The sequence below is a fragment of the Thamnophis sirtalis genome, unplaced genomic scaffold (genome assembly GCF_051295495.1).
Source record: "Thamnophis sirtalis isolate CommonGarterSnake01/CBP01778 unplaced genomic scaffold, rThaSir2_p1.2 scaffold_2, whole genome shotgun sequence".
NCBI lineage: Eukaryota > Metazoa > Chordata > Lepidosauria > Squamata > Natricidae > Thamnophis > Thamnophis sirtalis.
In genome coordinates, this window is record NW_028261382.1 from 98,467,441 (window position 1) to 98,493,857 (window position 26,417).

General features: G+C 48.4%; 4 protein-coding genes across 4 annotated transcripts; all 4 read right to left on the minus strand.

Moving 5' to 3' along the window:
- Positions 1-1,069: 1,069 nt before the first annotated feature.
- Positions 1,070-8,281, minus strand: REXO2 (RNA exonuclease 2). The gene is made up of 7 exons (XM_087706481.1): positions 8,120-8,281; positions 6,355-6,438; positions 5,789-5,866; positions 4,650-4,761; positions 4,026-4,134; positions 2,572-2,625; positions 1,070-1,449 (listed from the first exon to the last, which is right to left on the minus strand). Exons 1-7 carry the CDS (start codon positions 8,252-8,254, stop codon positions 1,320-1,322), a joined length of 702 nt encoding a protein of 233 aa, XP_087562607.1. The 5' UTR covers positions 8,255-8,281; the 3' UTR covers positions 1,070-1,319.
- An 824-nt stretch (positions 8,282-9,105) lies between these two features.
- RBM7 (RNA binding motif protein 7) lies at positions 9,106-14,977 on the minus strand. Its single transcript, XM_087706482.1, has 5 exons — positions 14,848-14,977; positions 13,465-13,627; positions 12,496-12,601; positions 12,025-12,103; positions 9,106-11,200 (listed from the first exon to the last, which is right to left on the minus strand). Exons 1-5 carry the CDS (start codon positions 14,968-14,970, stop codon positions 10,910-10,912), a joined length of 762 nt encoding a protein of 253 aa, XP_087562608.1. The 5' UTR covers positions 14,971-14,977; the 3' UTR covers positions 9,106-10,909.
- Positions 14,978-18,182: 3,205 nt separating this feature from the next.
- LOC148049013 (nicotinamide N-methyltransferase-like) lies at positions 18,183-21,319 on the minus strand. The gene is made up of 3 exons (XM_087703793.1): positions 20,569-21,319; positions 19,836-20,043; positions 18,183-18,905 (listed from the first exon to the last, which is right to left on the minus strand). Exons 1-3 carry the CDS (start codon positions 20,717-20,719, stop codon positions 18,479-18,481), a joined length of 786 nt encoding a protein of 261 aa, XP_087559919.1. The 5' UTR covers positions 20,720-21,319; the 3' UTR covers positions 18,183-18,478.
- A 1,231-nt stretch (positions 21,320-22,550) lies between these two features.
- On the minus strand, positions 22,551-25,693 carry LOC106555489 (nicotinamide N-methyltransferase-like). The gene is made up of 3 exons (XM_014074358.2): positions 25,109-25,693; positions 24,403-24,610; positions 22,551-23,256 (listed from the first exon to the last, which is right to left on the minus strand). The coding sequence occupies exons 1-3, from the start codon at positions 25,260-25,262 to the stop codon at positions 22,830-22,832; spliced, it is 789 nt and encodes a 262-aa protein (XP_013929833.2). The 5' UTR covers positions 25,263-25,693; the 3' UTR covers positions 22,551-22,829.
- Positions 25,694-26,417: the final 724 nt, after the last annotated feature.

Sequence of the window (26,417 nt, forward strand, 5' to 3'; positions counted from 1 at the left end):
TCCCCTTCCAGCTGGAAGCCGGCGTGAATTAAGTTCAGCGAGAGTTGCTCTTGGAAAGATGGTGTGCAGACCCAGTTAATGAGTGGACCGTGGCGGTAACAAGGAAGAGGGTGGTTCATTTGCCAGGTATCTCTCCTTCCGCTCTTAATTCCTGCACACCTGGGCACCTTTAGCAGCGCTGTGAGTTGCCGTCTTTGGGGAAGCAGCTATGGAGGGCAAAATGCAAGTAAGCCAGAGAGGGGGAAAATGAAGAGCTTTAAATGGCCAAAGTAAAGATTTGGAAGGTCGTTTTCTGAGGAGCTGTTTAAACCAGAGGAGGGCCATTCTCGGCAAAGAGACATAGCTGTGGGGCAGAGAGAGGGCGAGAAGGGGCTCCAGCACCGAACACTTAGAAATGTGTGGCCCGGCTGACTCAAACAATACTTAAAAGGGGAGGTAGGCTTTAGAAATGAGAGAGAAGGAAAAACACCATGAAATGATCACAGGTGCCCATTCCAAGCATCAACTGCTGAGCTTCTATCTCAAGTTAAACATTAATCTGGAGTTTGTTTGGGGTTTTTTGGGGGGTCAAATGTTAAAACAATTTTCAAGGGCTGTGCTAAGGAACAGCCTGTAGTGAACAAAGGTGGTTTGTTTGTCCAGTTGCCTTTTGGGAAAGCACCTTTGGACCAAACTGGACGAGTTTTCTAAAGTTGTTTCTATGGAGACAGTCAGCTCTGTTAGGGGGGGGGGGGGTGTTCCTAAAAGTTTACACCAGATTTCCAAGACCAAAATGACCCAATCTTTTTAAGATTCAGCATCGCCCTGGGCAGCGAAGGATGCAATACACTTAGGAGGCAAACCTATTGCTTTGCTGGAGATTATTCTCACGGTTTTACAATCCGCACACCACCTGTCTCCATATTCTCCTTCTATAACAGAATTAGAGAATTAATCTGACCCAGGAAGTAACTGAGAGTAGATGGTGAAAAGCAGTGTAAACAAGAGCCTGCTAATGCCCCCACCTCCTCCTCCTCCTCCCCCAAGAGAACCAAAATTGAGCCACAGAAAGCAAGAAAAAAGGCAAGCGTTTTGCAGAGCAGTTTGATTTTAATTCTAAAACAATTGAGGGGCGTTTGGGGCCAAATGGAAGCCATTCTCCAAGGACTGCAAGTATTCTCTACTTCTCAACTGAGGCAGGCCTTGAAATGCCTCTCACACCCCGGGATCCTGTCACGTCGCCCTTCTGAGAAAGCGACGGAGCTGAAAGGAGGTTCTGTTCTTCAGCAGGAAGACTGCCCTGGCCTCTGGAGGTTTTCCTAAAGGATCGGGATGCGGGATCAACTAAGAGGCTGTTCGCTTTCCCCGTTTTCCAACAGTTTCCTTTTCTTTTCGTCTGTTCTCCTTTTGAAGATGTGATTCCTGTAGAAATGCAGCTCTTTGATGCTCTCCCGGATGTCATCCAGGGCCCTAAAACAAACGATTCAGGAATCAAAGCAAATACTCTGAAGAAAGGATACAATAGCCACGAAAATAGGAAAAAGAAGAAGTTAGGAGAAAGGGAGAGAAGAAGAAAAAGAATTAAACGTGGAATTTTGGAGAGCCCAAATGGTTAAAAGAGAAAGAAAGCAGAAAAGAGTTACATTAGTAGATCAAAGGGAATAGTAGTAAGACTATTATTGTTATGTAATTAATTAATTAAGAAATAAATTATAGTACATTGTTAATTGTAGAAAAATTGAAAGAAATGCTCTCTAAGTTTAGAAGATATATGTTGTTTATAGTAAAATATATAAATGGAGAAAATAAGAAATGAAAATTTGGTGTAATTTTGAAGGGGCAATTGAAGAAACTGTTTATGTATTAAGCAAAATAAGTATAAAGATGAAAATAATAGAATAACTTGGCTGAAAGTAAAAACAAAACTATGATATAAAATGGACTATGTAAATGAGAGGACGTAGAAGAAAAGATAACGCTTTATTCCTATAATATGTATAATTTGTATTTTTTTAAAAAATCTTGAATTACAAATAATAATAGATGGGGCGTGGCCAGCCAGAGGTGGTATTTACCGGTTCTCCAAACTACTCAAAATTTCCGCTACTGGTTCTCCGGAAGTGGTCAGAACCTGCTGAATCCCACCTCTGCTCAGTGGAGACCCCGACTCAGGTCTAACAGTACTTGAGCACCTCTTCAAATGGTTCCCTGCCAACTCACACTTCCACGGCAGGAGGGTCGTGAGAAACGCCCCTCGGCAACTCACAGCTGTACATTCTGGGAAGTCTGAAGAAGCGAATGGGGTGGGGTAACGTGGCCCAGCCTTCCCACAGCCCCACGGCCTGTGGAGATGCTGGAAGTGGCGCTCCTATCGGTCGGGAATCGTGGAAATTGAAATCCCAACGTCACTGAAGGCCTTTGCTGAAGGAGGAGACTGCTTGCAGACTGCGCGGCCCTTCCATAGATGCTGCACGCAGGGATAACTCTGACGGGCTGCCCTTAAACCCTTTGCCCAAACTATGCCGTGCAGGAGAAGCAGGAATGAAATGCTGGACGTTTAGGAGCAGACAGGGCCCCTCTGGGGAGCCTTACCTGTGAGCAGCAGACTTCTTGGGAGCGGCCTCGTAGTCCTCAGGATACCAGCGCCTGGGTGAGAAGAAAGAAGGAGGAATTGTCCCCGTGCTGAGGAAGCCAAAGCAGGAGGGCCTGCAGAGGCTTGGAAGAACTGTGGCCACAAGAGGAAATCAGCTTTACCAAAGACCCTTTTAAGGTCCTTAAAGGCTTTTTCTAAAAATGTGCATCATTTGTCAACCTCAACTCCTCAAAAAGGCGATGACAAAATACAGGTGATCCTCAACTTACAATAGTTCATTTAGCGGCCGTTCAAAGTTACAACAGCGTTGAAAAAAATGACTGTCAGGCTTGGAAGCGATTGTTGATTGACCATGTTTGCCTGGGGATCTCTGGCCTGCCGCACTTTCTATTATTCTCCTATGCCTTTTCTATGGTGGGAAAGTGAGAGGGGGGATTGTATGGAGTTAGATGCTATGTAGCCATAACAACATTCTTTCTAGAAAGCCAAGGTCATCCTTTGTCTTTGCACCTCTGCACCTGGCTGGTACTGGATGGGTGGAAGCTGCCAGCGTGACAGTGGGAGATTGGACCATGGGATGGACTTGTGGGTGTGGGGGGGGGGGGGCAAGATCTTGAATTTTCAACTGGGTGGGGGAAGCTTTCAGATTCGGGTTTTCCCAGATGTGTCAACATGGCTCTCTTCATCAATTGGAACTCTGAGGAATCCTTTGCCTCACGCTCTGATTTAATTTTGGATGCTATTTGGGACCTGACAGTGACTTATGACCATTTTTTTACAATTATGACTGTTGCAGGCTACTGACTCATATTTATGATGGTTGTAGTGTCCTGGGGGGGGGGGGTCAGGTGTTCCCATTTTGCAGCCTTCTGACAAGCAGATGGGGAAGCCAGATTCACTTAACAACCCGTCTGATTGACAATTACGGTGATTCGCTTAACAACTGTGGCAAGAAAGGTAATAAAGCAGGGAAAATTCACTTTAACAACTGTCTCGTTTAGCAACGGAAGTTTTGAGCTCAATTTTGTGGTGGCAAGTCAGGGGCTCTCTGTACATTTTCAGCAAAGTTAAGTATAAGCTATAAAGCAGTGTTTCTCAACCTTGGCCACTTGAAGATGTCCAGACTTCAATTCCCAGAATTCCCCAGCCAGCATTCGCTGGCTGGGGAATTCTGGGAGTTGAAGTCCGGACATCTTCAAGTAGCCAAGGTTGAGAAACACTGCTACAAAGCCTTCAAAATTCCCACCTAATTCTAAGGCAGGACAACCTTGACGTAGGCCCTAAAACGCCAGGTGTTTCCCCGAAGACAGCTCTCTGCCTCGCTGAGCTCCCCTTCCCAACCTCTGCTCATCCCAATTCCACCCTTCCATCTCTCCCACAAGTGGGGATTCTGGAGGGCGCCAGGCAGCTGAAGAAAAAGGGCCCCCTACTCCACCACTGAGCATTCAACAACCTGCAGAGCTCCTTCACGGTGCTGACGTCGATGATCCGGTAATGCAGGTGCTTCATGAACTGTGGCATGTGCTTGTCAAGAAACTTCTTGTCGGCATGAACAGAATTTCCTGTCCAGAAGGGAAAAACACCCAAGTGAAACCAGGATTCTCAGCCAGGAGAGACAAAGGGCAACATTTCCTTTCTACCCATCACAGTCGACTCTGGATTTAACAGACTAAATGTCCCTTAAAGCCAAACGCCCATTAAATGGAGGGTTTTCCTGAATACTAAAGGAACAAGCTGGAGTTAATCAAGTCCTGGCTGCCTTCTTGCCGCCCACCCACCCACCCAGCAGCCCCTGCCTGGCCACCCCATTGGCCTGGCTCCCCCCCGCCACCTCCAGGTGCCAGGGCCAACGTCCCAGCACCATGGCATTCTCTTCCAGGCATCTTATCCTTAAGTCCCTTAAGCCAACCCCTGGAGTCTGGTTCCCAACCTCTCCCACTTTTAAGCCATGCAAACTTTTCAACTCCCAGAATTCCTCCAGACAGCTGGGGATTTCTGGGAGTTGAAGTCCAGGCGTCTTTAACCTTGGGAAACCCCGGTGGAAATGGACGGGAGAGACCCAGTCCAAGGCTCCAACCTGCAAGAGGGCAGACCCCCGGCGGAGTCTGTTGTCGGATGAAGGACAGAAACTCGTACTCTGCTTGGCGCAGGGAGACCGTGCTCTCCTTCACTGCCTTGGTGAGACCGGACTGTGAAGAAAAGAGAACGGAGACGCTCAGACCCAACCGCCACAGCCTTCAAGGAGCCCATTTCTTGTTGATAATGTGTTTTTATTTTCCATTTTCATTTTCGTACAGTCACACATATACTGTGCATAACCGGGGCCCTACAACATTAAACAATAAACACAGCCATTCCTCTTGTCAACAATACCCCCCAAAATAAAAACCCAATGTACCACTTCGACCCTCCATACACCTCTTTCTTCCGCCCCCCTCCAACGTTCCTTCCTTCCTTCCAACATTCCCCTCTACCCTACTTCCCCTCCCCCTCTATCACTCCTCTCTCCCAGTACACTCCCTCCCTTCCTTCTCACCCTACCTCCCGTCCTCTCTCGCACCCTCTCTACCCCTCTTTCTTCTAGCCCTCTACTCCTCCCTTCGGTGTATTTCTACTATCTATTAATATGTTCAGCTTGCAGGAGCCCATTTCTGAGGGTTGTTGCCTAAGAGCCGAGGTGGTGCAGTGGTTAGGGTGCAGTACTGCAGGCCACTTCAGCTGACTGTTATCTGCAGTTCAGTGGTTCTAATCTCACCGGCTCAAGGTTGACTCAGCCTTCCATCCTTCCGAGGTGGGTGAAATGAGGACCCAGACTGTGGGGGTGATATGCTGACTCTGTAAACCGCTTAGAGAGGGCTGAAAGCCCTATGAAGCGGTATATAAGTCTGGCCCCATTGCTGGGGGGAGATATTCTTTTGCAACAGAGACATCAATGGCCTTCCCACCCATGAGCTCCTATCACAGTTCCTCTAATAAAGCATCGAGAAAAAGGTTTAAATTCAGATATCAGGTCGCAGCAGGAACGCGCGATCTCCGAATCCCCAAGCTTTGGTTCTGCTGGCTGCAGCTTCGGTGCCCCTAAACCCAAGGAAAAGAGTCCCTTCCTCAGGAGGGGCAGAAGGAACCCTAGGAAGGGGCAGGAGGGATGGTGAAGCCAAGAAGCTGAAACCATTTTCCTTACTTGGACACAACATACTAAGAAATTGGAGGTCTTACCTTCCCATGATGCTCTTTGCACCAATCTGACATGCCATCGAGTAACTCATCCGGCTGGTTGATGATCAGGTTAGGACCCTATCCACCAAGAGAGGACATTTATGAATGAATGAATGAATGAATGAATGAATGAATGAATGCACTACTGACTCAGTGGTTTCTTCCCCAAACCCTCAACTTTAACCTAAAACTGTCTACTGTTGATCTCCCCCCATTCCTAAGAGGTCTGTAAGGGGAGTGCATAAGCTCTGCTGGCTGGAGAATTCTGGGAGTTGAAGTCCACAAGTCTTAAAAGTTGCCAAATTTGGGGACCCCTGGCATAGGAGCATTAAGTGTCCTCCAGATCAACTTTCTATTCTGGAATAAAACCAGTGGATGAAAGAGCTTCCAACGCGGTGTTTCTCAACCATGATAACTTTAAGAGGGGGGGGGGAGACTTCAACTCCCAGAATTCCCCAGTCAGCTGAGAATTCTGGGAGTTGAAGTCCGCAAGTCTTAAAGTTGCCAAGTTTGGGATCCCTGCCTTTAACTAACCGTCAGGAGAACCAGGAGGAGCTGCAACTTACTTCGGCCAAGATGTTCAGCCCTGAATCTGTGACGAGGCAGGCCATCTCCAGGATCTGGTCCTTCTCAATGTCAAGGCCGGTCATCTGTGTCCGAGAAGTTTAGTTTAGTCTACCTTATTGCCATGGCACAATGTGCAACAAAATTAAATGCCGTCTTCAGCGCACATTACAATTATGAAAATAAAAACACAAAAACATCAAATCCTGTACATTCTATATAATTGAAATTGAAAACCCGATATTGCACTGCACAGTTTTGGTTACTGCCCTGGGACAGAAGCTGTTTTTCAGCCCATCTGTCCTTGTTTTTATTGCCCTGTACCGTCTGCCAGATGGTAATAGTTCAAAAAAAAAAGTGCCCAGGATGAGAGATGGATCTTTAGAGCCGAGGTGGCACAGTGGTTAAATGCTGCACTGCAGGCTACTTCAGCTGACTGCAGTTCTGCAGTTCGGCGGTTCTAATCTCACCGGCTCAGGGTTGACTCAGCCTTCCATCCATCCGAGGTGGGTGAAATGAGGACCCAGACTGTGGGGGCGATGTGCTGACTCTGTAAACCACTTAGAGAGGGCTGAAAGCCCTATGAAGCGGTATATAAGTCTAACTGCTATTGCTATTGCTATTGAAATCTCACCAGGTTGACTCAAGGTTGACTCAGCCTTCCATCCTTCCGAGGTGGGTGAAATGAGGACCCAGACTGTGGGGGCGATGTGCTGACTCTGTAAACCGCTTAGAGAGGGCTGAAAGCCCTATGAAGCGGTATATAAGTCTAACTGCTATTGCTATTGCTATTGAAGGATGTTTTGAACTTTCTTAAGGCAGCGGGAGCTCTAAAGCTCTTCCAAAGAGGGGAGGGGGCAACCCATGACCCTCTGGAGCACTGTCCTATCTGCCCCTGTGCGATTTGGCAAACCAGACACAGGCGCAGTAAGTTGAAATACTCTCTATGGTGCAGCAGAAGAAGGTCACCAGCAATTTTTCATTCATTTGTTGTTTCCTGAGAAGTCTCAGGTCGCCTCATCTCTGCTGGGCCCTTTTGACCAGAAGCAAAGCCAGCCAGGGGAAGATGGCGAGAATCAGGCCGGACCTTAAGGGGGGCCTCGCTAACTGACGGGGGAGGAAGGGGAGGAGACCTCCAGGTCTGTGGTTGGTCAGGAGAGATTCACCGTCATGCATTCAAGGGAAGAAGACAACGGGGTGACGCTCGGGATGGGGAGCATCGAAGGGCCATCCGGGGAGGTCGCTCCACACCTTCTCCCCTTGCAGCTGGGCTTGGCACCCTGCCTGGTCAAGCCAAACCGGCTTTTGACTGACCACCTTGGAAGAGCCTTTCCGGGGGGGGGGGCAAGACCCCAATGCAACTCTGGGGTCCCCCCAAAGGCGGGGAGAATTCCGGCACCAAAGGAAAACCCCGACTCCCCGTCCAATGGGGAGCAAACAAAGAGGGTGGGGGCCTTCTAGGCTCTTCGCTTTAAAGCATGCAGACCCCATAAATCCCCCCCTTCCCACCCCCCTTGGCTCCTGCCTGCCTGTGATGATGATGGGAGGGGGATTGAGGGGACCCTCCCTCCGGCAGAGGGTCCAGAAGGAGGCGCAGCTGCCCTAGCAACAGCATCCCCAGACCCAAGACCCCACCCCACCCCCTGCAGCCCCCCCCCAAGCTGGGGAGGGAGGGGCTGGGTCCCCTCTCAGAAGGGGGGGGAGTTGAGGGCTTTAGGAGGAGGAGGAAGCCCCCCTCCCCTCCCCCCACGGGATCCCCCCCCCTACCTCCAGGTCCACCCAGACGATCCTCTGGCCCATCAGGCCGGCCGCCTCGGCCATGGCTCGCCTCCCACCGCGCCCCGGGACGCCGCCTCCGCAGAGCCGCAGCCAGCCGCGGGCGCTTCCGCAGAAGCCGCGCATCCCCCGCCGGACTCCCCGGAGACTACGACTCCCGGCAGGCAGCGCGATCCGGCCCCGCTTCCTCCCCGCCCGACGCCCGTTCCAGCCCTGCCGCAAGGGCTGACGGGAGACCGAGTCCCGGAACTGATCCCTACGCCCGGCGGCCTCGCCGCGCCAGGGACGCTGGGAAGCGTAGTCCTCTCTGACTCTCTGGAAGGAAGGCGGAAGTATCCGCGTTGGAGATCGGAGGGCCCGAAGCGCCAGCTCCAGATGCCCAGCTCCTCCACCCTACTGGGGAAGGAGGAAATGGGCAGCTGGCTTGACCACTCCAGCAACTACCCCCCCCTCCATGGGCTGCTCTGGGGCATGTTGATTTGCCTGCCAAGGTTTTTTTTTGGGGGGGGGGGATTCGAACCACCGAACTGCCCACCCTTCTGATCGTCAAACTCAGCGTCTTAGCCACTGAGCCACCGCGTCCATAGACGGTCATTAGCAATCTTAATAAATTAATATTTTTTTTGTAAGAATTAAATTGCCAGGGGAAAGAAACAGAAGATTCAGAAGCAGAAAAAGCAATGTATCACTGAAGAGAAAGAGCAGAGGGGCAGGTTAATATCCACCCCAAGCAAGATTTGGGCATCCGGAGTATACAGCCCCTCTTGGGGGGGGGGGGGCAGATCAATTCTGTCAGGATCCTCTTCAAGAATTTAGATTTTAGGGGAACAGGGAAATTAAGATATAAAAACCAGGCAGGCGTTTTCAGGCAGGTGTACGTAGCTGACCCCGTATGAGAGGCAAAATACATTTGGAAAACTGAAAAGAACCACCAGCAACGAATGTAGACCTCAGGAAATTTTGTTTCCACACAAAGAGTTTTTACAAGAAAGGAGTTTATTGTTTTTTTGCCATTATATACATATACATAAGCCTAAGGAAGGGCACGTTTAATACTCTCAACGAGATTTCCTGGGAAATTGTCAGAAATGAAATTTAGGGGCTTTTTTAAATTTATGGCATCATCAAAATCATGGTCATTGAAATACTAGTAGAAAATGTTTCTTGCATATGAACAATGTTGTCAACATTAATATTAACAAAAATCAACCCCTTCAGACATGCAGGGTAACCAAGGCTTAAAAACTTTCTTCTCAAAACAAAAACAAAAGAAAGCAAAGCGAAGCAGCAAAAAAAACCAACACTAGATCTGTTCTTTCAAGGAATTCTGTTTGGTAGAAAACATAATAGTGATCTTGGGACTGTAGAAGAAGTGGGAAAAGAGATTAGGGTGAACCAGGTTACAGATGCTGCTTCTTCCCTAAAATTCGCTCCAAGTGAAACATACACCAACTTTGCCAATGCGGGATGGGTACGAATTTCACGCAAAGCAGCAATTTGAAACGCAATCCCATGTTTCAGGTGTGCCCAGAAAACACGAACACTAATTACTACTCCAAGGGCTAATGTTTTTAAAGGGAGCACTGGAGATGCCCAGGGAAGCCGAGTGAAAGCTAGGCCTGCTAGTTTCTTATAATTAAAAGCGCTCCCAGGCAAACACCTTTCCCCAAGTGCCAAATCAAGATTTTTTCAGAATACAAAGAGCTACAGTTGCATGCGGTGATGGCACTTTAGGCCCGAAAGCCAGGAAGGAAGGGGGTGGGTGGGTGGGAAGCGTGGAGATCGTAGCCCACCCGGGGGACTGAAAAGCACGATTTCACTCTCCAGTTACTGAGCATTTTGAGGTCTCATCAGGAACCAGTCATTTTATGAGGAAATGTTTCATTACAAGCTTGCAATGAGTGCACATTCTCATCAATACTTACCTCTTTCTCGTTTCATTTAAATATCGGCTTTCTAACTTTATGTAAATGAGAAGTTTCTATTTTTCAAAGTGTTTTATGAAAGAATTTGAATTATTTTCCCATACGTTGTGTGGGGCAGAGAGGCATGCAATAATTTCCTGAGAAGTGGTAATCACTTAAAGATACTGCAGTGTCTCCTTGATATAAAAACCGTGAGATCAGATCAGCTAAAAAAAAACCCAATGAGCCCTCCCCAGCATAGAGAACCCATCCTTCATTACCGATTATCAAATTCTCGGGCAAATTTGCTCTATTTCTAGATCCCACGAAGCAAAACACTTAATACAATGAATATTCAAATAACTTCATTCCCGTAGCGAGAGAGTTTTACCCAAATGATCAACGGCCACCAAACTTTCTCCTCCCCGTTGCCTTTTCCCAGCAACACCAGAACCACCTCAGGGGTTCTTGCTATAAAAATACCAACGTTGGTTTCAAAATAAAACCAAAGCAGAACTTTTTTTTCCCCTTGTAAAATAAACACAATGTCTTCTTTTCTTTACCTGTTTAAAAGTGTGTGGCACTTCTTTCTTTCCCTTTGCTTAAACCCTGAGGGGAAGTTAATACAATTCCAAAAACTCTTTTCTCTCAAAATACATACTGCAGATGATATGTATAAAACTTGTTTTTTTTCTCTCTTTTTAAAAAGATAACTTGTGAAGTTACCGTCTACAAGCTCTCTGTAAAAGGGAAGAAAGGAAGCTTTAAAAAGGGAAAGGACCGTCAAGAAGGAACGTCCATAAAATCCACTCTGAATACTTGCTAGTGACGGGCAGGGGCGCCATTCCCCCGTCCCGGTAACTCTGCCTGTCGTAATTCAGCTCCTGCCTCCATAGTTCCTGTCATCGTGGTAATGGTCTTCCCGGTTCCCACGGAAGCTGTAATTTGAGACGCAGTCCGCAAGCCGCCTCTGGTCCTGGCCGTGGTGCCTGTGGCCAGACTGGTAGGGGTGGGAGCTCACTCTGCCCTTGTGGGGAGGCTCCGAGCGCCAGTGCGCTGGGGAGGCCGAGGACCAGGAGTAGCCCTGCTGGCCTCCAGGCGAAGGCTCGGGAAGCAAAGAGTTGTATCTTCTGCCGTACGATGGGGCCTGCTGCCACGGCGAAGTTATCTGCATAGGGAGGCAAGAGGCCTAGATCAGCAGGAGTCTCCAGCAAGAGGGGCGAGGAGAGGAGGGCTCCCGCTGCCAAGAAGAATTCCCACGGCAGGCCGAACCCACGTGTCCACCCCACCCCTCCTCCTCCCAGCTGAGGATGGCAGGAAGGCTTCTCAGCCCTCAACTGTGGCCCAGTTGTGAAAGTGCAGAGGTGGAACTATAGTCTGCTAAGCCAAAGAGGGCAGAAGGAAACGTCCTTCCTGTTTTGAATCTCTCATAGATCTACAGCAGGAGTCTCCAAATTGGGGCTTGGCTGGCGGAGGAATTTTGGGAGTCCACAAAAGTCCTAAAAGTTGCCAAGTTTGGAGATCCCTGCTCTAGAGGAAACAAACAAGGGGGAGGCCTGAGAAAGACGAAGTTGCAGCAGGCAAGGTGAAGACACAATATGGGCAATCAATATACACTCTGGGGTTTTTACTGCACTTGTGTATAAATGTGCACACAGAGTTCCACTGGAGCCATTGGTAAAATCTTTGGGAGGCAGTTATCCTGGAAGGAAGGAAGGAGGGAGGGAGGGAGGGAGGGAGGAAGGAAGGAAGGAAGGAAGGAAGGAGGGAGGGAGGAAGGAAGGAATCCTTGGCATGTGAAAAAAGAAGGCTTAGAAAAGGTGACGGAAGTGTCAAGTTTGAGGTTACTTCAGGTAACCGTAGCATGGAATAAACAGGGCTGATGTTGTAGGAATTCTGCCCCGAAGGAAAAGGCAGGCTCCCATCCCACCTGTGAACCCTCAAGGGATCTGGCCTGTTCTCTTCCAAACCTCACTGCGCGGGACCACTCACCATGGCCTTTGTCTGATGGTTATCAAGAGGGGAGAAGGACCTCTGGCCAGCTGGCATATTCTCGGTGTTCCTCTCGAACCTTTGACGTCAAAAGCAGAAATTAGCTGTAGTAATCTTAATAAAGTTGCCCTTCAATTTTATTTTTCCAAGGAACCACATTTCATATATTTGTAAACTCAGCGTATATAAAGCAGCTCTTTAAAGAAAATTATAATTAACCAGTTTCACAACGGGCACATTTATCAAATGCCTCAGATCTAGTAGTGATTTCAAGTCATGGATCATAATGCATGAAACGTATTCAGAACATGTGGATATTCTTTTAATAAGTGGCTTTGAAATATTTTTTAAATAATATGCAACTTCTCCATTTTAGTGCTGTCGGTTCATGAATTTCATTTTCCACCCTCACTAGACTAAACGCAAATTATGCCAGTTTAAAAGCCACCAGAGAAGTCCTCCCAAGCCTACCTGTTGCTGTGTGCCGCTGCCAGAAGCTGAGGACTGGAGGGATTTCCGTTTGCAAATCCATGTGGGGCACAGGGCGAGGCGACCTCTTGAGACGCATGGCTGCTCCCTGAAAGACATTTTGGAAGGCAAATTAAAGCAAAAGAGACTCTTGAGGGAGGCAAACTGCGAGATGCCAGCAGCCAAGATGGAGCAATTAACTGGCTCTGAAGTATCACACCAGAGAACGACTACAGCACACAAGCAGATTTCCACAACAAATGCTGCAACCTTCTGAAATACCCAGTAGGTGACAATGCAAAGATAATGCAACACTAAAGACACCGGAGCCCAAGTTAATTGCAATCTCAAGTCAGGTGAAAATGAACCATCTTGAGCTGGGAAAAAATAAATAAAGGCATTCTTTCACAAATACATCAGCCCCCTTCCACAAAAGTTTAATTTCACATTTTTCTTTAAAGTAGAAGTGAGATTTAAAGTGTATTGACACACTGAAACCAAGACTCCAGAATTCACTTCAGCAACGGGGCTGAATTGGGAATAAATTTGTTTAAAGTGGAATGTTTTGTGGCAACAGCAGATTGTATTTCACAACTGAACAATCCAAAATGCATACAGCATTCAGTGAAACAGAACAGCTGTTTGTAGCACAATGATTTGAGGATCTTTATCATATTTAGATGCACCATGTATTTAAATATAAAATTAGCTAAAATTTAGACTAGCCGAGCGATGGATCTCAAGCACTGACAAACCATCCTCTTCTCAGAAGAATTAGTTCATGTTAATATACACACAATGCAAGGTCAATGTTATCGTATCTTCTACCTAAAGTATGGCAACTGTTTAATCCAGAATGGTTACACACAGCAATTTGCTTTCATGGTTTACACACTAGAGCTGGAAGGGAAGCGATAAAATCTTTCTACTTTGCCAAGATCATCTAGGCCACTTAAAACGTTTCACGGATACCTGATCGGAACTGAATTTTGAGTGGTCTCCCAAAAAGTTTGATCCCATTAAGCAGACTCATGCCATAGGGAACAGATTCTTCGTGTTTGAAATTCACAAACGCAAACTGTTTTTGTTTCCCATCCCTGTCCTTCGGGATCTTTACTTTAATGACTGGGCCTGCCTGCAAACCAAGAAACAAAACAAAACGTTAAATAAAAAAACAGACCGTTCTCTTTCCTGACACGCATGTCGCTCAACATTTTCAAAGAAACCTGCAAAGGGGGGGGGGCAGCGCTGGGCAATCAAACCGAAGCTATTGCTATGGGGCGAGTCTGCCGGCAACACGAAATGCCCCTTTGCTTGGATTTTAAAAGCATCCTGCGAGGTCCCTTCCAGCCCTCTTAATCCGTGGGGCCGTTTCCCACACACGCCCGATTTCGACTCCATTTCCTTCCCCCAACCCCCCCAAAAGAAGCCAGCCTGGCCTGAACAAAACAAATCAAAGTATTGATTAGTGTTAATTTGAATTCTTTTTTAAAAAATGGGTCGTTGTTAATTTTAATTGGGCTTGGGGATATCCTATTTAATTTCTTTTTAACTTTTGTAGTACGTGTTCCTTTTAATGTTGTACGCCGCCCTGAGTCCTTTGGGAGAAGGGCAGCATATAAATCGAATAAACCCCAAACCTCAAAAGAAGGAGCCCATGCAGTCCATCCATTCGGCTTACCAATTCCCTTCTGGGGGGGACGTCTAAGGGGGTGGGAGGACGGGCAGAGGGGGCACCCCCTCCTCTTTCTCCAGGCCTTGAAAGTGGGGGCGGTGAGAGGCTTGCTTATTAATTTATTAAATTCAGATGCCACCTAAACTCTGGGCGACCTGTGGATCCAACAACCCCTTGTGTTATGGGGAATAATAATAATAATAATAATAGCTAACCTGGAAGGCGCCAATAGGGACTCAGGCAAGAAAGGGGGGGGGCTATGGCCCAAGGTGGGGGTCTCCAGAAAACAGCCCCCCCCTATTCCTCCCCCCTTGTCCTCGGACGGCTGTTTCCCACGGGGACCCTCGCAGCATCTCTCTCCCCCTCTCCCCACGCAGAGCTGTTACCTTGAAGCCCTCCCTCCGGAGCTGGAGACCCCCCCCCAAAAGGCCCTGGGGGCCAGGAGGCGCTTGGGGAAGGGGTCGACGGACGGGGGCCATCCTTAAAGCACCCCCCCTCAGCCCAGCCCTCTTCCTCAGCCAGCCGGCCTCACCTCACAGGCCTGTCGGAAGGCGGCGGGGATAAAGCGCCCCCCCCCAGGCCTAGATCAGCAAAGCGCCCCCTCCCCCCCAGGCCTAGATCAGCGGCGGGACGAAGAGAAACACCGTCCCCCCGGCGACCCCCAGATCCGGCCTCCGTACCTGGTGGAAGAGCTCGAAGACCAGCTCCTCGGTCACGCGAGGGTCGAGGTTGCCCACGAAGAGCGTCCGATCCGCCTCCGCCGCTCCCATCGCCTCAGCCTGCCGTCTGCTGCCGGAGCGCATGCGCGTTAAGAAGACGAAAATGGAACCTCGAAATCTCTCGCGGGACTCGGAAACTGCGCAGGCGCAGAAGGCAAAACTCGCTCCTCTCCTCCCCTCCCCCCCATGGCCAGCCGTCCGGAAAGGGACGGCGAGCGGCGAGAGTCAAAAGGGGCCAGAGCAGCCAGCGCATGCGCAGGGAGGAAGCCCAGCCCCCCCACCCGGAAAGGGGCTGTGTCTGAGCAGCCCCGGGTTGATTTGAACACGTGTCTCTGCGGGATTCCCAGGTGGGAGGAGTAAAGGAGGATTTTACCATTATAAAAAAAAGGCAACCCTGCCTGAAATTATTTTCTTTCAGCAGACCAGAACAATTTTTTATTTTTTTAAATGCTTCTCTAAAGCAGGGGTGTCCAAAACGTGGGAACTTTAAGACTTCCGGACTTCAACTCCCAGAATTCCTCAGCCAAAAAATGCTGTCTGAGGAATTCTGGGAGTTGAAGTCCACAAGTCTTAAAAGTTCCCAAGTTTTGGACACCCCTGCTCTAAACCCTTATTTTAATCTGTTAGACGGAAAAGGATTTTCTTCCGCGAGTTCGGATTTCCCAGCTGGGAGAATGCCCCGGCTGAGTGAATGAATTTGGGATCGGAGCAAGCTGCGTTGTCTTTATTATTTCGGGAAGGTCAGACCTACAGTGGCGTAGATCAGCGTTCCTGGGTGAGCTGGCAGCCATATACAGAGAGTGTACATTTTTATACCATTTCCCTCTTTGAAGTCCTTTTGTTTTCTTTGTATTATTGTTTTATCACCTTTTGTGGGTACCTTTGCTAACGGTTCTAATCCTGTCTTATGTTTTGTTACTCCTCTGCCCTAAAGTACTTTCCATGGAGCTGGGATGAGCACAAATCTCTTCTACTGTCTTTCCTATTTTACATCTCTGTCCTGAGTTATTCAGTCTTTGTTGCCACTCTGCCCTGCCAAGGTGGCGCAGTGGTTAAATGCAGCACTGCAGGCTACTGATCAGCAGGTCAGCGGTTCAAATCTCACCGGCTCAGGGTTGACTCAGCCTTCCATCCTTCCGAGGTGGGTAAAATGAGGACCCAGATTGTTGGGGGCAATATGCTGACTCTCTGTAAACCGCTTAGAGAGGCCTGAAAGGCCTATGAAGCGGTATATAAGTCTACTGCTATTGCTATTGCCCTTTTCCTTTTGCTTGAGGGTGACATCTTCCTGCCCTTCCTGGGTCTTTCGACTTATTTCCTACTCTGCAGCTATTCCTAATGGCCCTGATATCCTGGTAATTATTCTCCGGAGGTTTCTTTTAGAATGTATGCTGGCTTTGTTATTCTAGTGACTTTTATGTGCTGTACTGGTTTACCTAATGCAACACTGTCTTGGTGGAGTTCCCTTCCTACAAATCATTGGCACTTCTCAATGTATATAAATCGCCGCAGGAGGTTTAAGCATCCCTTTTGCAAAGCGGCCATCGGTTATCCCCAAAAAACAAAACTAAACTAAAAACGCTCCACTCCTGGAATACCATCCAGCCGAAGCCAAGGAAAAGAAATTTACAATATTCCAAATAAGCCTTCAGCCCAGCTGTGGCAGGAGGACGGGAGTCACGTAACCACCTGGAGAGAGAGAGGAAGAACTGCTTTCCCTGGGCACGAGAATAGAGGGGTGAAATGCAGCCGGTTCTGACAAGTTCTAGAGAACCGGTAGCGGAAATTTTGAGCAGTTTGGAGAACCAGCAAATGCCACCTCTGATTAGCCCCAGATTGGGGGAGGGAATGGCATTTTGCAGTATCCTTCCCCTGCCACGCCCACCAAGCCACGCCCACAGAACCAATAAAAAGGTAGTAAAAAAAATTTGAATTTCACCACTGACCAGAAGCCTCTCTTGATTCAGTCCACTTTCCAAGTGGAGTCTTGGAAAGCGACCAGGTGGGTGGGCCTGAGTGGTCTCTTCCTGCTGGACCGCAGGACAACTCTCCAAAAGCTTCACAACAGGCAACCCAATTTAAGCTGTGGAGAGAAGCCTGCAAAAACGAGACTGCGCTCAACAAATGGGGTGCATCTGTTTGGGGACTGTAGAGGAAAATGTTCCTGGTAATTCCCCCAGTCCATGGGTCTGGCCCACTCAGTCCTAAGCTCCCCACCCCTTTCCTGGATGCACAAAAAAGGATGCTTCCCCCTTCAATGCTGCCTGGAGAATAGCAATAGCAATAGTTAGGCTTATATACCGCTTCATAGGGCTTTCAGCCCTCTCTAAGCGGTTTACAGAGTCAGCATATCGCCCCCAACAACAATCCGGGTCCTCATTTTACCCACCTCGGAAGGATGGAAGGCTGAGTCAACCTTGAGCCTGGTGGGATTTGAACAGCCAAACTGCTGAACTGCAGTGCTGCATTTAACCACTGCGCCACCACATGCACAAACACAGAGAGACCCAACCCTGGGAAATAAGATGTATGGACTCATTTAGCGTATGGCATATCATGAATGGGCCAGCAATTTATACTAACGTTTCACCTAGATCAGTAAAACACAACGAAGCATAAATGTGTGGGAAGTTATCATCCAGCCCTCTCCCAGAAAAAAATGAAATATCCTAGGAAATGTTGAAAAGGCAGAATGTTTCTCTGGATATGAAAAGAAACATGTTTTAAAAGACAGAATAGTTGCCTGTAGCTTCCTGCCCATCCCCACTGTTAATGGGCCATTAAGAAGGCCAAGCTAAGTCTCTTTTACATAATAAAGACTTCTCCACTGCAGCCCCAGGGGGGATGGGAGTAAAGGCATGATAATGTTGGAACTTTACTCAACTGACCACATGGCATCTGAGAACTCATCCATACCTGGATTCAAAACACAGCCTAGAGAGTAGCCCCTGCATGGTCCTATGGGAGTCTGACAACCAATCAGAATACATTTCTTACACAGGAACAGGAAACAGAGAGGTGGGACTAAACAGGGTATACAAAGCCTAGCAAGCCCCTCCCTCAGCCCTTCTCTTCTTCTCCACCAACATTGAAGCATGTGATCACCTTTTCTGTTCAGGGCTCAAGCCCTGAACAATGAACCATCTTTCCAAGCAGCCTCCATGTCTCCAGTATCTTTTCCCCCACTTGGACCCGAACCCAGAAGGACATTTCTTTCATCAGTGTGTATAAAGGTTTTTTTATTTTATTTTTTGTTACAAATTTTAAAACCTCTTTAAAAACAAAGTGTTGTCCCCTCTAATACATAATTAATTTTATATCACATTATCATTTCTAATTTCGGTCCCACATTTTCTTAGCATATTTCCATCTTGGATTTAAGTTATTCTTAACAAGTAGGCAAAAATCACTTTTCGCCCTTTCGGAAAAAAGTATACCAGCTTTGTCATTTCATTTTACATTTGTTATTTCTAGTTTCTACATGCAGCATATATCATCAAGTGGACTCAAACTGTATATCAAGCAATCATATGCGATAAAACCAAAATGGACTAATAAAACTTATTGAAAAAAAACCCAGCTGTCTAATTTTTCACGGGCTGCATTTCTGGGCAAGAAGGATGTACCGCCCTTTTGCATCGGCTTCAGGCGGAGGGCAGTTGATCCTCATCTCCTCAGTCCACTTAATGGCAAAGCCAGCCTGTCTCACTGCCTCTTCGATCACCTCCTTCTCCAAGTAGAGGGCAAAGAACTTGTGTTGGCCAACCATGTAGTAGTGAGCTTCAAGAGATGAATTGAACAGGAGGTGCCCCCCTGGTTTCAGGAGGGAACTGATGTTCCTGAAGGCCGATCGGTAGGTGGGGATGTCCTTGCAAGCTGCATCAAGGCACAGAGTGGAGAGCAGACAATCTGCGGGAGGAAGAACCAAGGGGGCCAAAGGGTTGGGTTGGGTCACGTCGCATTTCAGGTACCGCTTGACGGCTCTTCGGACTTTCTCTTCCTTCTCTGGCCATTTGTCCCTGGGGGGAAAGAAAGGAAGAATGTGACCTGCTTATCTCCAACCTAGGTCAAACCTAGAGTTGGCCTTCTTTTTATGGATGGAGATAAGTCAGGTTTGCTGTCCTTCAACAAAAGGAAAGCCCTTCTCTCCAGAAAATCTCCTTCTTGCCTCAGTTCAAATATTACTCTGCGACCTGGAAGGTCTAGATAGCAATAGCAATAGCAGTAGACTTATATACCGCTTCATAGGCCTTTCAGGCCTCTCTAAGCGGTTTACAGAGAGTCAGCATATTGCCCCCAACAACAATCCGGGTCCTCATTTCACCCACCTCGGAAGGATGGAAGGCTGAGTCAACCCTGAGCCGGTGGGATTTGAACAGCCGAACTGCTGATCTAGCAGTAGCCTGCAGTGCTGCATTTAACCACTGCACCACCTTGTCTCCCAACCTCAACAACTCTCAGTATAGAAAGTCATCTTTCAAAGTCCAATGAAAGAAGAAACAGAGATGGAAACTCTACTAAAATAAAGGACCCACCAGGAGAGAGAGGTTGGGAAGCGGAGGCCCAAAGAAGACATGCACCATTGAGCAGGAGATGAATCTGCAGCATATCTGAAACAACTGGTTCAGCCCTTCCGATTTGCCGAGAAGAAACTGGAATTGCTGCCTCTTTACTTTGCAAGCTCAATGGGCACAGCTATCTCAGCAGCAGCTAGCCATGCTCTCTGAAAACGGACTCCCCTTTGGTTCTTCTGTGTGGACTCTTCTGGTCTGCACAATTACTCTCCTGTAAAGCTCCTGACTGCAAAATCTCTCCTGCTGCATTTTCACACATGGACAGATTAGCCAAAGTTGAAAGACAAGGATCTGGTTGCCTTCCCTAATTCAGTTTAAATTAACCTGAGCCTTGAAAAGTGTCAAAATCAAAGGATACCTTCTTCCTCTACCTACCTGTCTCCTTCTAGCTCACAGACGTATTTCACGAAGGGGGTCCAGTCAAAAGCCCCCGGCTCCTTCTTCAGCCATCGCTGCACCTCCTCCCCGTTCTGGAGAGAGTAGTCAGTGGCTATGATCTCCCGGAAGGACTCAGAGGCGGAGAGGAACTGGTAGATGGATGCACCACTGCCAATGTCGATCAGGGTGTCTCCCTTGATGCCATCTGGAGCCCATCAAGTGAAATGCAGAATTTTTCAAGCTCAGTCTGCTTTGGCTCCTTCCTATCTGCTGCATGCCCCTCTATATTTTCCCCATGAAGCACCAGAGACCCTTTAAAGATCATCCTGGAGACCACCTTAACATCTAGCAACCCCTTCTCTTCTTGGCATCGCCACGAATATATTTCCAACCCGCCCATTTGTCCTCTCTCAAGAAAAAAATAAACACATGTGAAAGAGATTGGGGAAACTTTGCAGAAAAGTTTGCAGAAAAGGCCAAGTAACAAAACTTAGAATTATAGGGCTGGAAGGGATGTTTCTCAACATTTTGGCATCTGCCTTTTGTAAGCTACTTTCATTCCTTGGCTGTTTGTACCCTGAAGAGGACCTCTAAGTGGTGCAGGTTATGATCAGCAGAATTGTGAAGATGGAACCTTGACTTTGAGATCTGCCTCCTGGCTCCTCCTGAGCCTCTCAGATCAACAAGCATCCCTTACCTTGAGGTTAACGTTGGGGAAGTCAAGACTTACCTACGGTGAATGCCCTGTGGGCCCCTCTCAGGAAAAAGGTTACAAACTGGCCCAATCCTTCATCCACAAGGCTAACGTTGTAGTACTTTTCCAGATGGTCCCTGGGATCAAAACGTTGAGCGTAAAAATCTTTCCCTGTCTCTTCCATCATCCCAAAAATACTTTTACCGACTTCTGGTCGCTCCTTTCCTGATCCGAGAATTATTATACCTTTGTCTTTGCTGGCTCCACCTCCTCATTTCCCTTTCTCAACAAGGCTCACCATAGGCTTAAACAAGGTGTAACTCCATACTAGGTAATAGCTTACAGGCAAGAACAGAACATAAAATCCTAGGGCTTGGAATCGGGATCTGGGGCCTCCCGTTATGCAATCCGATATTCTCCCTTGGAAAAGAGGCATCAGAAGACCCTCCCCATCCGGGGAAAGAGAGGAAGGGGGAAAGGAAGGGGTGGGTCCCCTTGCCAGAGGTCAGGAGAAGTAGAAGAGGCAGGGCAGAGGAGAAGGCCTAGATGTCCAAATAACCAGGTCAGCTTCCCTTCTCTGACCACCCTTCTTCTGGGACAGAAAACATCTGTTTTGGGCTTGAAGCTTTTCTCGTGTGGCGCCTGGCTGCCCCACTGCTCCTGTGGATCTCCCTTTCTCCAGGCCCCTTGCCCAGGATTGTGTGTTCACGGGTTCCTCCCTTCCCCGCACGTTGGACACCAATTCCACGCCTGTCCAACTCTTCCTTGGCAATTAGCGTCGGGGAAGGGAACAGCCTTTCTATTTTGGGACCGGATGCCAGGACAGGGGGCCAGGTTCCCCGGAATGCAGCTTTGCAGTGGGCAGCAGCAGAATCCCATCCGTGCCCCTTGCCAGTGGCATCCGGACTTTGCTCAGTGAGAGGCCTGGGAATCTGCAGAGCAGAGGGGAATACAAGAGGGCATTTGGGGTTGGAAGCCTGGGTGCCATGCCAAAGGGGCCTCAGGGAGAGTTGAAATGAAGAAGTCATAATCCAGCACCCAAAAAAATAAACCAAAGGCACTTCCCACTTTCCTGGAAAAACAAATCAATTATTTTTATTGCTTATTTTCATAGGGGAATTCCAGGATTTGAAGCCCACCCATTTTTGAGCTGCCAAGGAACCAAAGAAGCTTTTGAAGTAGTAAAGACCAGCTGAATCACCCAGCAGAGCCTGGGGCTGCCTGGGGTTCAGAAGGAGCGTTTGTGCCCAGGAAGAGCCTGCAACTTTGGCACAAAATCGGCTTGGCAGGTGCTGATCGACAACTGAAGGCGGCTCAGCTTTTGCACCAGCCCCACGTGTCTCTCCAGTGGCACCAAAGCAATCGCCAACCGGCTGCATCTCCTTGGCACAAGTGCAGGAAGGTGGCTTAGCCCCTACCCAGTTCTGCCTCTTTGCCAGCTGCGGCTCCGTGTCCCGATCTGCTCCACAACTTCCCCTTGCAGCATCCTTAAGAAATGGGGCAGCCGCCTGGCACGAGGGTACCTGTGGGCAGCCTGAGCCGTGCCAAGGGGCATGGGACTGACCAAGGTGGAGGAAGGGATGGGTCCATCATCCTGAACCAGCTCTGGCATGCAGCTGCTTTGAAAAGCAGCCTCCCCCCATCTCCTGGAAATTCCCCCCTCCTGCAGAAAAACTCTAGCAGACCCTCTCAGCTGGAAACACGGCTGGCCGTGCCTGGCCAAAGAACCAGAGAGCAATACCTTTGCCCTGGCCTTGCGAGAGCCAGATGTGGGTGGGAGATATTTGGAGGTGGGCCCTGGGCAGAGGCAAAGTGGGTAAGGCCAAGGGGGCTGAAGAAGGCTGCCCTCTCATCTCCCAGCCACCAGGGGTGGCCCCGTGGCTGATCTGTCTCTGCTTTGGAAGTGGCTCAGCATTGCGGGTCATCTCGGGCAGCGAATAGGGAGGGAAGGGTGGCTCCGACTTGGACAAGAGCAGCAAGAGAGGGTCACCCGTCGACTCCTGGGAGGGTAGCTGAGAAGAAGGGAGGGCAGCCTCGGAATGGGCAAAGCCAAAGACACCACAGGGCCACACAGACACAGAGAATCCACGTACATAGAAAGCAGTGAGGCACAACACAAAGAAAGCACAAACCAACACACAAAAACAGAGGGAAGATGCTAATTTATTACACACAGAGCCATTTCTGTTCCCCGCTTCCTCTGTGCCTTCGAGGAAACTCATGGGAAGGATCCCTAACTTCCTAACAAAATCACAACAATGGAGAAGTCTGTGTGTTACACAACAACTGCCTAATTTTCACACACTACATTTCTGGGCAAGAAGGATGCACCGCCCCTTCCCATCCGCTTTGGATGGGGGGCAGTTGATTTTGATCTCTTCAATCCATTTAATGGCAAAGCCAGCCTCTCTCACTGCCTCCTCTACCATCTCCTTTTCCAGGTAAATGTTAGAGAACTTGTGTTGGCCAACGATGTAGTAGCGCGATTGAAGGGTTGAGTAAAACAGGAGGTGCCCCCATGGTTTCAGCAGGGAACTGATGTTCCTGAAGGCTGATCGGTAGGTGGGGATGTCCTTACAAGCCCCATCGAAGCACAAACTGGAGAGCAGACAATCTGCGGGAGGAAGAACCAAGGGGGCCAAAGGGTTGGGTTGGGTCACGTCGCATTTCAGGTACCGCTTGACGGCTCTTCGGACTTTCTCTTCCTTCTCTGGCCATTTGTCCCTGGGGGGAAAGAAAGGAAGAATGTGACCTGCCTACCTTCAAACCTTGGTCAACCTACAGTTGCCCTTCTTTTTATGGATGGTTTCAAGAACAGGAAAGCCCTTCTCTCTAGAAAATATCCTTCTTGCCTAGGTTCAAATATCAATCTGGAAAGGTTGAGGATGGTGTTCCTCCACCTGGGCAATTCCTAAGATGTTTGGGTTTCAACTCCCAGAATTCCCCAAACAACACAAGAAATCCCAGTCTTGAGTGTTGCCCATGGAAAGCAACAGACACGTAACTTCCATGGCAGTCACCAATCTCTTTCTCTTTTTACCACTACCTCAGAGATGGGGAGGGGGCTATAAATAATTTCAACAAACTGATTATGAGCTATGAGTGACTATGTCATCCTGAAAATTTCATAACTTCTGTCCCTCGATTAAATGATCAAGATGGAAATAGGTGATGGCAGCCTTTGTGTGAGGACCAAGGATGAGGACCACTAGTATCCTTACCAGGTTAATGGGTAAGAGCAATGAGTGATCCCACCGGGCATTTGGGCCAAGTAAAGCAAGGAGGAGAACATCAAGGTATGGAGGGTTCAATAGGCTGCAAACTTTGATTCTTCATCTTTCTGAGTCTGATGAAGAAGAAGAACCTGAGAAACTCAGAACATGAGATGGAAGCCAATGGAGTGTTGGCTAGATGGAGATCCCACCAGGAGTGAAAGCGTGGGAAGGGGAGATCCAAAGAAGAACTGGATCATTGAGGAGGAGAGGATCCTGTAGATCCTGCAGAAGACTTAAACCAGAGACCGAGCCTGGAACAACTGGTTCTCCCCTTCCCATCTGCTCAGAAGAAACTGTGGGCTTCTCCCCACTTTCCTGTCCCAGCAGGATGGGCCCAAAAGCCATGTCTCAATCTCGGCGACAGCTAGCCTTGCTGCCTGAAAGAGACGCCCCTTTGGTTCTTCCGTGTGGACTCTTCCGGTCTGCACAATTACTCTCCTGTTAAGCTCCTGACTGCAACATCTCCCCATTTTCACACACATACGAATTAGCCAAAGTTAAAAGAAAAGGATTTGGTTGGCTCCTCTAGTTGAATCTTAGATAATCTTAGTCTTAAAGACTTCCAAAGGAAAAGCTAAGTTCTTCCTCTACCTACCTGTCTCCTTCCAACTCACAGACGTATTTCACGATGGGGGTCCAGTCAAAGGCCCCCGGCTCCTTCTTCAGCCATCGCTGCATCTCTTCCCAGTTCTGGTCAGCACAATCAGTGGCTATGATCTCCCGGAAGGACTCGCAGGCGGAGAGGAACTGGTGGATGGATGCACCACTGCCAATGTCGATCAGGGTGTCTCCCTTGATGCCATCTGGAGCAGAAGAGGTATTCAGCAGGTTCTCCTTCCCTTCCCTTCTTAGTATATATTTTTTTCAAAATTTTCAATTAAAAAAAAAACAGATCACCCTGGAGACCACCTTAACATCTAGCAACCCCTTCTGTTCTTGGCATCCCCACGAATATATTTCCAACCCACCCATTTGTCCTCTCTCAAGAAAAAATAAACACATGTGAAAGAGATTGGGGAAACTTTGCAGAAAAGTTTGCAGAAAAGGCCAAATAACAAAACTTAGAATTATAGGGCTGGAAGGGATGTTTCTGAACATTTTGGCATCTGTCTTTTGTGAGCTACTTTCATTCCTTGGCTGTTTGTACCCTGGAGAGGACCTCTAAGTGGTGCAGGTTATGATCAGCAGAATTGTGAAGATGGAACCTTGACTTTGAGATCTCCCTCCTGGCTCCTCCTGAGCCTCTCAGATCAACAAGCATCCCTTACCTTGAGGTTAACGTTGGGGAAGTCAAGACTTACCTACGGTGAATGCCCTGTGGGCCCCTCTCAGGAAAAAGGTTACAAACTGACCCATTCCTTCATCCACAAGGCTAACGTTGTAGTACTTTTCCAGATGGTCCCTGGGATCAAAATGCTGAGCGTAAAAATCTTTCCCTGTGTAAGTCTCTTCCATCTTCCCAAAAATACTTTTACTGACTTCTGGTTGTTCCTTTCATGCTCTGAGGATTATTATACTTTGGCCCTGGCTGGCTCCACCTCCTTATTTCCCTTACAGATACATTCCTCAAGAAACCAAACTGTTGTATCTCATTTGCCCATTTCCTGATTTGAAGCAAGGAACTGACCGCTCCGTTTTATGCAATCAGATGTTCTCCCTTGGAAGAGAGGCAGCAGAAGACCCCCCTCTCAGGACAAAGAAAGGAAGGGGGAAAGGGAGGGCTGGATCTTCTTGTGGTTGAGCCAGAGAAACCAAAGAGGCATGGCAGAGAAGAGGTCTTACATGCCAGGCCAGATAGCCAAACCGTCAGGCTCCACCTCTCCTTTCTTACTGCCCAACCTCTGGCCCAGAATCATAGGGCTGGAACTTCCAGCCTGGAAGGGACCTCAAAGATCTTCCACCCCCTCCCTGCTCAAGGCATGAGTCCTATATCATCCCACTCAAATGGCTGGCCCCCCACAAGCCAAGAAGACAAGCTATTCAGTTGACCAATTGTTCTCTCTGTCAGAAATGCGTCCTGATTTCTAAGTTGTATGTCTCTTTGACAAGCTTCCACCCATTACTTCTTCTCCTGACCTCAGGTGCCCTAGAGAATAAGTCAAAATAGGTAGTTTGTGCCCTGAGCTGCCTCGATCCTCAGGGCTGTGGGAGCTCTTCTTCAAACTGATTGGACAGGACAAATTCTGGGTAGGACTTTTCTCTGGAAAATCTGAGGAATGTCCTCTGTTCTCCTGAATGCCTTCTCTGTTCTCAGAAACATTTTGGGTTCTGGGCATTGAGCCATCTCCTGTGTCCAAGTAAGGGAAACCCAGCAAAAATGGATCTTGTGATAATGGAGATGATCTTCTTCTTCTTCTTCTTCTTCTTCTTCTTCTTCTTCTTCTTCTTCTTCTTCTTCTTCTCCTTCTCCTTCTCCTTCTCCTTCTCCTTCTCCTTCTCCTCCTCCTCCTCCTCCTCCTCCTCCTCCTCCTCCTCCTCCTCCTCCTCCTCCTCCTTCCCCTTCTCCTTCTTCTTCTGTGACCACGTCTGCCACCAGCCTACTCAACGCCTATTAGAAGCACAATGGCAGAACTTGGGAATATTGATCCTCTCTCTCTCTCTCTCGATGTC

What these genes read in the sequence shown, in the direction of transcription:
- REXO2 (XM_087706481.1), bottom strand. Translation starts at nt 8,254, where the DNA reads ATGCGCGGCTTCTGCGGAAGCGCCCGCGGCTGGCTGCGGCTCTGCGGA. An exon ending in GCAAAGAGCATCATGGGAAG is followed by an intron (nt 4,762 to 5,788) that starts GTAAGACCTCCA and finishes TTTTCTTCACAG; the next exon opens with TCCGGTCTCACCAAGGCAGT. An exon ending in ACCGTGAAGGAGCTCTGCAG is followed by an intron (nt 2,626 to 4,025) that starts GTTGTTGAATGC and finishes CTTCTCACCCAG; the next exon opens with GCGCTGGTATCCTGAGGACT.
- RBM7 (XM_087706482.1), bottom strand. Translation starts at nt 14,970, where the DNA reads ATGCGCTCCGGCAGCAGACGGCAGGCTGAGGCGATGGGAGCGGCGGAG. An exon ending in CAAAATTCAGTTCCGATCAG is followed by an intron (nt 12,602 to 13,464) that starts GTATCCGTGAAA and finishes AATGTCTTTCAG; the next exon opens with GGAGCAGCCATGCGTCTCAA. An exon ending in GCAGCGGCACACAGCAACAG is followed by an intron (nt 12,104 to 12,495) that starts GTAGGCTTGGGA and finishes TTGACGTCAAAG; the next exon opens with GTTCGAGAGGAACACCGAGA.
- LOC148049013 (XM_087703793.1), bottom strand. Translation starts at nt 20,719, where the DNA reads ATGATGGAAGAGACAGGGAAAGATTTTTACGCTCAACGTTTTGATCCC. An exon ending in CCACAGGGCATTCACCGTAG is followed by an intron (nt 20,044 to 20,568) that starts GTAAGTCTTGAC and finishes GATGGGCTCCAG; the next exon opens with ATGGCATCAAGGGAGACACC. An exon ending in TGTGAGCTAGAAGGAGACAG is followed by an intron (nt 18,906 to 19,835) that starts GTAGGTAGAGGA and finishes CTTTCCCCCCAG; the next exon opens with GGACAAATGGCCAGAGAAGG.
- LOC106555489 (XM_014074358.2), bottom strand. Translation starts at nt 25,262, where the DNA reads ATGGAAGAGACTTACACAGGGAAAGATTTTTACGCTCAGCATTTTGAT. An exon ending in CCACAGGGCATTCACCGTAG is followed by an intron (nt 24,611 to 25,108) that starts GTAAGTCTTGAC and finishes CTTCTGCTCCAG; the next exon opens with ATGGCATCAAGGGAGACACC. An exon ending in TGTGAGTTGGAAGGAGACAG is followed by an intron (nt 23,257 to 24,402) that starts GTAGGTAGAGGA and finishes CTTTCCCCCCAG; the next exon opens with GGACAAATGGCCAGAGAAGG.